Raw genomic sequence first — 9,917 nt, 5'->3', positions numbered from 1 at the left:
TATATATATATATATATATATATATATATATATATATATATAAAAATAATATATATATATATATTATTTTTTAATTTAAATTATAGTACCCACAACATTATATATTATATATGTAAATATATCTTTATATATGTATATCGTGCTTCAATAAAACTGGAAGCATCCATCTTGCTCAACACGTTGTGCTTAGATTCAGCGTACTTTCAGTTCGCTGAAAAACATGGCGACCGCTGAGTAAACATGTTGCGCCGCTGAATGCGTTAAGCAGTACCGTTCAGCAGAAAATCATAAAACAGTTGTGTTCTGCTGAACGCAGCCATTGGCCATTTTTATGATTTTCTACTGAATTTTTTGCGGTATTTAACGTATTCAGCGGTGCAACATGTTTATTCAGCGGTCGCCATATTTTTCAGCGAACTGAAAGTACGCTGAATCTAAGCACAACGTGTTGAGCAAGATGGATGCCTTCAGTTTTATTGAAGCACGATATACATAATAAAGCACGATATAAAGATATAATATATAATGTTGTGGATACTATAATTTAAATTGAAAAATAATATATATATATATATGTATATATATATATATATATATATATATATATATATATATATATATATATATAGAGAGAGAGAGAGAGAGAGAGAGAGAGAGAGAGAGAGATGTTCTGCTGACATGCCCCCAAAGAGTATTCAGCAGAACATCTAAACTGTTGCAATGTATCATTAAACCGTTTACAAACCCTTATAGAAATATCATACTAAGAATCATTGATAATTACTTATTATCCAGTATTTTTAATACTGAAAATAAGTAATTATCAATGATTCTTAGTATGATATTTCTATAAGGGAAGCGCTGAGTTCTGCTGAACGCAGCCAATATGCGGAACTCTGTTTCTTTCGAACGTTCTAGATTTAATCTGCGTTGTAATGTACTTTATTTGTATATTAGAAAATATGTTGATATTACAATAATAAAATACTTCAATTTGATAATGAAAAAACGTTAACGTTCACGTAAAAACTCATGGATTAATTTACATCCACGTAATTCACGTAAATCACGTGATTTGACGTAGAAACAACTTGCTTGTTTTTGTCAAGAAACTTTTCGTTTTTTACGAGTTTATGAGAAGGAAATAAATATATGATCGATTTAAAAATTAGTGCTATGACTTTAAAACGTGACTACGACCGTATTGTAAACGATCTCTAAATGTAAGGAGCCTTTTATAAGTTGAAACAATCGGCCCTAAGTTATTATTTATAAGCTATAAGCAAATTAACCAATTACAGTTGATTATTTTCAAAAAATGGTTGTTTAACTTGCGTACGGCTTATAATTAATAGTTTATTGTAGAAATGCTTATTACAGATAGTAATTAATGTTATATTTGTTGAAATTTACCTTACTATACGTTAAAGCTGCGTCCTAAGACCCACTGGTGATGTTAACAGCACGAATACACAAATGTGAATGCCATTCTGATTAGTAGGGATGCCACGTATGTAGGAATATTAGGATAAAGTATAAGGATAGAGTAAAAACCAATCAAAATCAGGTACGTTTTTTTTCGTCTCCCGGAGGAGAAAGCCACAGAGAGAGGGGAACGAATTAAAAACGTGCCTGATTTTGATTGGTTCTTACTATGCGCAAGCGTACAGAGAGTACAGTGTAACGTCCGGATCTATTTTAGAACATTAACAATATATTATTATAGACCGGGAGGCCGACTTGTCTGATTTCAGACATCACTAGATATTATATCCCTATGTTACTAGATGTAAGTACGTGCGCATATGCATATTCGCGAGCGTTAAAACATTATAATTAAAATGCCGAATGCTGCGTGCTGCTGGAGAGTCTCGAAATCGACGGATCTCGGATCGACCCAAAGAAACCGCTATCGCTCAGTGCGATAAGCCAACATAAACAGGAGCATGAAAGCTGAATCCTAAACACCACTCAGGACACCGACGCGGTGACATCATGCAAAGGAATGAATCTCTTCCCTCGCCATAACTCCATGGACCAATCGGAGAACGACTCTCAGCGACAAAGCGACGTATAAAAGCGCGCGCATTTGTAGAGAAGGCAATATATATAATTATTTTCTTCTCATAGTTAGTCTCTGGTAGCTTCATGTACTTATTCAGTATATTATACTTAGTCGTAAAATCCGACTGTGTTGCAATTACTTTTGCCTACCCTTCATATTTCAAACGTTGCGAAATCAAATTCTGAATCGCGGGCCGCATCAACCCGCGTGGTATCGGAACATCCGAGGCCGAGCCAGGAGAACAAGCACCGCTGACTTTTCGCCAGATTCATCAATCGTTTCGCCAGGCTCCCGAGACCCAGGGTAAACTCGGTGAAAAGCAGAGTGACCCAAAAGCGGAGCCATCACTCTGTTGACCGTCCACGTAAGTCACTGATTTCACTACTTTCAAATTTCCCTATATAGTTATCTATCGTGGACGTAACAACAGAGAGTACTATGCGATTCCTGTACAGAGGACGCGGTAATGCTTGCCGTGCGGCGGAACTCAGGTAGCAAAGTGTCGTCTATGACGTCTAAGACGTCTATGGCTGCGTTTCGAAATTCACTGCCAGTACTGAAATTCTATAGTTCATGTCACGTATATTATAGAATTTCAGTACTGGCAGTGAATTTCGGAACGCAGCCTATGACGTTTTAATGACGTCTTTAGACGTCACCTTGCTACCTGGGAAGTTCGCGCGACAGCCAATCAATATACTACTTTCCGTAATAATTTTCTATATAGGTCTACTGTAGGGTGCGTTCAGATTCCTCATCCGGGTGCACTCTACTACTAGAAACACTATAGTATATGTGACATATACTATAGCACTTCTAGTAATAGAATACACCCGGGTGGGGAATTTGAACGCAGCCGTAGGTCTATTCTTTAATGGCTCCTGCACACAGAACGCTGTAATGCTTGCCGCGCGGCGGAAGTTCGCGTGATAGCCAATCAATATGCTGCTTTCCGTAATAACCTTCTAGCTCTTACGGAAAAATAACATATTGATTGGCTGTCGCGCGGACTTCCGCCGCGCGACAAGAATTATCGCGTCCTGTGTGCAGGAGCCAAGAGCCATAACTTTCTAACGACAACGTTGTTATCGTTACGCAGCGACAATCGTCGCTTGCGCTAACGACGTTGTAACGAAAAAGTTATTCTGTAACTCAAACTAGCGATACCGTATCGATACAAAATGTAATACCGACGTCGTTACCGAAACGAGTATATTCAGTTCAATATAACTTCACTGCTGCAGTATTCGGCCAATCAAATCTCTTTTCTTTGTGTATCTTTTTCAGTAAGTTTAGGAACAGTAAATACAAATATTGGCTGTATCAACAATTATATGTGACAGTTAACCAAAATATATCAAAGTAAGTATATATAAAATAAATAATACACAAGAAGATTAAATCAAACATTAATTTGGCATCAACTATATGAGCTTATATTAAAATCGTAATTTGTCATCAATATGTATATGATATAGATGTATATCGACATAATCTAATAAAACGTAATACACAAGTATCACAATGAAAAAATGTAATTGTACATATAATATTAATCTTCGAAACATACATAACATTTTTTTTTAATGTAATGTTTGCATATTATGTTTTAGATTATGTTCATACATGTTGTTAGCAAAATACATGTGAACCAATAGAGTTAATATCAAATAGATGTCATATATTTGGTGTGTGTATGTGTGTGTGTGTGTGTATATATATATAAATAACTGTATGTTAATCAATATATAAAAAATTGAAAAAATATATGACTATATTAATACATTTTTGATATTGTTTTTTTAATATTTTTGTAGACATGGCGAGATCATAAATCAAAAGTATCTGAAAAGATACAAAAATTAAGGAAAGAAAGTGCTAGTAGTCGGCAACTGTAAAGCCGACGTACAAACGTAGAGCCACACTTTCCTACTATTTGGAGAATCGTTATACCTAGTTATATTGTCCTTATTGCTTATTGAGGGGTCCCATACCCCTCGATATCTTAACGACAAAATTGGATATTTTATCAACACTTTTAACGATATTTATCGTTAAGAAAAATTACAGAATACCATTTTTCGTTACAATGTAGTTAAATCTCCGTAACGACACCCTAGGCTAGTGACATTGTCGTTAAGAAGTTAGAAAATAGGCCTACAGAGCACGATGGGAGCGTCCCGATTGACCACGGTACGATTGGACACCACCAACTGTTACAAAGAATTATCTAGTGAGTTACCAGGTCGAACCAATCATTATAATCTGTGTCCAATCGTACCGTGGTCAATCGGGTCCCACCCCCAATCAATATGTTGTTTTTCCGTAAGAGCTAGAAGGTTATTACGGAAAGCAGCATATTGATTGGCTGTCGCGCGAACTTCCGCCGCACGGCAAGCATTACTGCGTCCTGTGTGCAGAAGCCATACACATTTGCCACGTGGCGGAAGTTGCCTAGAGAATAACACAGTAGCTAATCAATATGTTGCTTTTCCGTAAGAGCTAGAAGGTTATTATGGAATATTGTATATTATTGACTGTCGCACCAACTTCCGTCGCGCGACAACGTTGCCGTGTTCTGTGTGCAGGAGCCATCAGTGAGCGATTGTAGTATTGAATACACCAATGCACTATCGTATCTGTGATCTGTGTGCCAGCATATCGATGATTGATTCTTTTTGTTTCGGATTCCTAACCTCTCGCTCAGAGGAGCATCAAGTGTTTTATTCATTATTTTCTCCACAAAACTATAATAGAATGGATAACAGTGTCAATTAATAAATCACAAAGTGAATAATATGCCGACAGAAGATTATCTACAGCTATTTTCTTCTAATCTTTGTGGAAATTTTAGACGAAGTACGTCATAATAGGAAATTGCTCACGAATAACCATAACACCGCTTCAATTGCTCATGAAAAATTTGCAAGTATAATAAAACAGTAACAATGGCGTATTCCGTGAATATTTCTATAGAAGCGCCGATCGAAAACCAGATACAAGAAATCTCCTACGATGGACAAGAAATTTACCAAGCGTAAGTAATAAATTTGACGAAAATAACAAATGATATAATGAAAAATAATAAATTACATTTGATTGACATAATTTTTATTGGATTTTAATCTGTCATTGAAAAAGTGAAATCTGGTGAATTTTTTCTTTCTTCTCTGGTTGTATTTTTATAATTTCTCCAAGCTTGTAATAGTTGTGTTTAGTGGAACAAAACAATCAATAAACAGTCAGTGATTATTGATCTTTACTGTTAAGTCACTAATTCTAATTATGTTGATGAATTATTCTGAACTGTTATATAACTGTTATGTTTGGTGAATGCACCTATTCTCTCATGATTCTGTGGAACATTGAAATTTAATAACAGCTAAGAGAAAAAATGCTCTTAAGATATCACAAAGATTTAAAGAGAAAAAATGAAATATATAGAATTTCTCAAATTCTATCTTTCCAATAATAGGTTAAGTATATATAATATCTGATTATTAAATCCAATTTGGTGAAAATTGAATAAGCATCTGTGTTTGCTTTGAATGCTTATTTATATAGTACTAAACAATAGTGTTAGGTGATTATAAACGAAAATGTTTTAACAAATTTTTAATACATATGATGGACAAAAAATTAATCTATTATATAAATATTAATATGTTGTTGGAATTGTTATTTAATAATGAGGAATGAATTATGAGGAGATTTATACAATAAGAATATGGAAAATATTATTGTATTTCTTGCAATAAAAATCTCAAACTGCAAGCTTATACAGAAAAAGTTATATCATAGTTGCATTCACTTTGGGTATCATACACTGTAAACATTTGTGTTTTTGTTATGTTAATGAAATAAGCATTTGTTAGATCTGACATTATAATAATGCCATTATACCTATGAGCACTTATAATGCTAAAGCAAATAATATGAATGATGTTTATGAGTGCTTTAAGCAGTGTTTAAATAAGCATGACTAATATATGTGTATAAAGCATATTTTGTTTTTTTTTGTAGACCTCTTACATTATCAGAGAACCTGGCAAAAATTGCTCAAAAGATTGACTTCAGCAAAACAAATGGTGATGAGATAAGCAAGGAGCAATTGGAGGGTGGTGAAAAGAACGAAGAGGATCAAAAAGATTCAGCCTCATTTCAGTCCTCTTTGTGGCCATGGGATAGCATTAGGAATAAATTAAGGTTTGCTATACTTTTCTTTCTATAAAAATATATATAACATAACAATATATAACACATATTATACTGCATATATATTACATATATATTATTATAATATACTATGTAACATATAGTGTATAATACATATAATATACATAGTAATGTATTATTACATATACTATTATGTATACAACAGCAAAAGCCTCAATGGTTATGTTTACCAAAGAAAGTTGCTTTGCAACTGTTAGGAAATTCATAAATCTGATTGGTGTATATCTCTTAATCTAGGTGCATGCACCAATCAGTTTCATGAATTTTATAATAGTTTTAAAGTAGTTTTCTTAGCTGATTGTAGTCATTGATTTAGGTAATGAAATGTGAATTTGATTACTTTGATAGGAATGCATTAACAGAAGTTTGCGTGTTAGCCGATGTGCTTGCAATAGCAAAAGAGAAAAATTATATGGTGCTAGATCCAGTACCTCAAGAATCAGTTGAGGTAAAGCCTATGATGCAAGTATATGCTAGGAAGAAGGCACTGACAGGAGCAGGGAATCTTATCATTCATGGGGCCCAAAGACTGCAGAATAGTCAAGCCGAATTAACCAAAAATAGATCCACTCCTGACTTTCATATAGAATTATTGAGATTACGACAAAATTGGCGTTTGAAGAAAGTGGCAAACTCTATCATTGGTGATCTCAGTTATCGAACTGGTTTGTATCTCATAGCCCATATATCCTTTGTCATTTGGAATATATTGTGTCTTTATATGTCAAGACACAATATATTGTCATAAATATTATAGCTATAAAATTATGAAGCATCTTTAATATTTTATTGATTTAAAAATTTTTATCTATATTTTAGCTGGCTCAAAGTATACACAGACGGGCATGTTCGAGGTTACCAAAGCTGAGGATGAGGAAAGAAATAGTAATAGTCCGCCAGTATCTCCTAACGCCGGTAGCAGCACATCGGGACAGCCTCACGGTCCCTCAAATTCAAAGGCTTCTGCATTGCGAGTAACCATACCCAGTGAGCTTCAAGGCGTTGCTTATATCGAAGTATTGTGTCAGAAAGGTATAATACATATATACGATAAAAATTGCTTGTAAGAAATACATACAAAACGAGTGAACGTTTATGTGTATTCTTTATAGATCAAGAAGATCTTTGCAGCGCAAATATAAGTCTGCTTAATAGCAGTGCAAATAGTTCAAATGCGGATATGCATTGGCAGCAGAAATTGGAAGCAGCGCAGAATGTGCTATTTTGCAAAGAGCTGTTTAGTCAATTAGCGCGGGAAGCTGTACACTTACGCGCGCCTATACCTCATATGGTTGTAGGAAATCAAATAATGGCTACGGTAAAGTATATCATATACTATTCAAATATATATCATATATCAAATTTAAGTTAATTAAATTATATTGAAAAGTTCTCAGATATTCAATCACTAATAACCTTACTAATAATATCGCTTCATTAATTATATAATTAATTTTTCAAACTAGATCGTATCATAAAATTGTATCTAGTATAATCGTTTCATTTATCTGATTACACACTAGGTACTTCCCGGAATTCAATTAATAATTGGCTTATGCCACAGTACAGGCAACGACAAAAAACCCACGGCTCCACCGCCGCACAAAACGGACCACGATCACGTGTTAGAGCATTCTCTGCACCAACTGCTACGCGAAGTACATCACAAAAACACACATCATCCATTGCCTCATCCTTCGTCTGGCCCGCTTGGTCCCAGTAAACGTAGATGCTTAGCCGGCCCCACTGCAGCCGATAGATACGAGCTTCTAGAAATGGCAAAAAGTCAAACGTTGTTAGAGCAGATTATTCAACAGGCGCAACATTTCTTTATGCGTTTACGTACAGAATATGTATTAGATACGATAGCGAAGGAAGTCAAAGATCCCCTCATCGTTTCACATTGGAATGCTCTCAATTCGCCGACGCAGTCCTGTGTGAAGATTAATATCCTCACGCACGGGTACGACAGTGTGTGCCGGACGTCGCTAGTCGTCCATGTCGGCGAAAAATCGTTGAAATGCGTTTGCCGCGACGGCAGAGTTATGCATATGAGTTACGAACCTCAGGAATTGAGGGACTTAATTTTTTGTCAGGTTAGTCCTTTGGCTTAACATTCCTTTTCATCTTCAGTTTGACAAGTTCTTTTCACAGTTATTCTATGAAATATAAAAATCTAAACACAATCAAAGTTGTAAAAATATCAAATTATTCTTAAATTAATAATTGATTTAAACAAATATGCTTCAACTAATTGATAATTGATTCGAGCAAATTCAATCGAAGAATGTTTAATTTTGACAATTAATTTCAATTAATTCAATTAAAAATTATTCAAGTAACGATTGATGTGAACGAAGGAAATAAAAAAATCATTTAGTTAACAATTAAACTTAGCAAATTTAATTAAACAACTTTTAATTAAATTTACTAAGTTCAATTAAACGGCCTTTATTAATCCAATTTATTAAGTTTAATTGTTAGAATGAGCAATCTTTGATTTTTTTTGTTCATATCAATCATCAATTGAACAGTCTTTAATTCAATTCATTAAAACATCGCCAATTCAACGGTCTTCGATTGAATTTGCTGTCAATTTATTGATTTGTTAAAATCAATTGTCAATAAGACAACTTCCAATTGAATTAGCTCACAGTACTCATCAATTTTAAACATAATAATTGAAAAAAGTAATTAATTACTTGCAACCTTGAACATAATTTAAATATCAAATCTTTTTTCTCAAATATTTTCTTAAATATTTATCTATCTTAATGCTCCTTTTTCGTTATACAATTGTAGATTTATCAGCATCAGATAACTGCAGTGCAAGCTTTGGCCAAATGCATGGGTTGGCAGTTTTTAGCAAACAGTTCACATCTTGGTGTAGGTTCAGTGGAACCTCTAGGAAATGCCAGTAGTTGTATTCTAGCCTCACCAATTGGGGACAGGTATTTTGTAACAGAAATTATTTATAATATATTTATGATATTAAAAATATTATGATAGTTATGATATTGAAAAAACTATATGCGTCTGTGTCATACTTAATGATAATCCGATTGTATTTTCAGAATGATAGCTGTACGATGTGAACCACAAACTGGCGTGCAGGTGTCCATTGCTCATTCGCCTCGAAAGGATTTCTTCCCAGGCCAACTGGTTCGAGAGAGGAAATGGGAGAATCTGGGTGGCTCTTTCAAGGAAGTCAGATGGGACAAGATGGAAGGGAAAAATTTTCTCAACAAAATGGAGTTACTCATGGCTTCCTTAACAAGTTCTTAAGTAATGCAAAATTATCGGCAAAGATAAATCAATTTTTTCAAGATGACACTCGTAACAATCTTGTTTTTAAAATAGTTCGATTTCGCACGTAAAATATAAGACGTTTTATTATAATAAAACGGATTTTGATTTTATAAAGAACATTTTCTTTTCTCGAAAAAATATTTATACAAATGTAACCAATTTCCTTGCCTCCTTTAATTGTTAATTGTTTTCAGATTGCTATTACGAAACTTATGACTGTGATTTGTGAGAATTTACAGTTGTCTTTATATATATATATATATATATATATATATATATATATATATATATATATATATATATATAT

General features: G+C 33.8%; 2 protein-coding genes across 4 annotated transcripts in view; one reads left to right on the top strand and one right to left on the bottom strand.

The window, feature by feature from the left end:
- LOC116848855 (F-box/LRR-repeat protein 2-like) overlaps positions 1–1,552 on the bottom strand; it is a 10,473-nt gene extending 8,921 nt beyond the window's left edge. For both annotated transcript variants that reach the window (XM_032825400.1, XM_032825401.1), the window contains exon 1: positions 1,414–1,552. The gene's annotated coding sequence lies outside the window, so the exon portion shown is untranslated. The remainder of the gene's footprint in view (positions 1–1,413) is intronic.
- A 3,022-nt stretch (positions 1,553–4,574) lies between these two features.
- Positions 4,575–9,727, top strand: LOC116848895 (mediator of RNA polymerase II transcription subunit 17). 2 transcript variants are annotated; one of them, XM_032825458.1, is made up of 8 exons: positions 4,575–5,102; positions 6,089–6,271; positions 6,650–6,966; positions 7,121–7,333; positions 7,414–7,619; positions 7,825–8,397; positions 9,104–9,252; positions 9,376–9,727. In XM_032825458.1, exons 1-8 carry the CDS (start codon positions 5,014–5,016, stop codon positions 9,584–9,586), a joined length of 1,941 nt encoding a protein of 646 aa, XP_032681349.1. In that variant the 5' UTR covers positions 4,575–5,013; the 3' UTR covers positions 9,587–9,727. The 2 variants fall into 2 exon arrangements, with proteins under 2 accessions (XP_032681349.1, XP_032681350.1); XM_032825459.1 differs by lacking the exon at positions 4,575–5,102 and adding an exon at positions 5,384–5,540.
- The last annotated feature ends 190 nt before the right edge of the window (positions 9,728–9,917 follow it).

Source organism: Odontomachus brunneus, unplaced genomic scaffold (genome assembly GCF_010583005.1).
Source record: "Odontomachus brunneus isolate Ranch 3 - 2012 unplaced genomic scaffold, Obru_v1 Obru_scaffold_101, whole genome shotgun sequence".
Lineage (NCBI taxonomy): Eukaryota > Metazoa > Arthropoda > Insecta > Hymenoptera > Formicidae > Odontomachus > Odontomachus brunneus.
The sequence above is the reverse complement of the archived record's forward strand: the minus strand, read 5'-3'. Positions and strand labels throughout refer to the sequence as shown.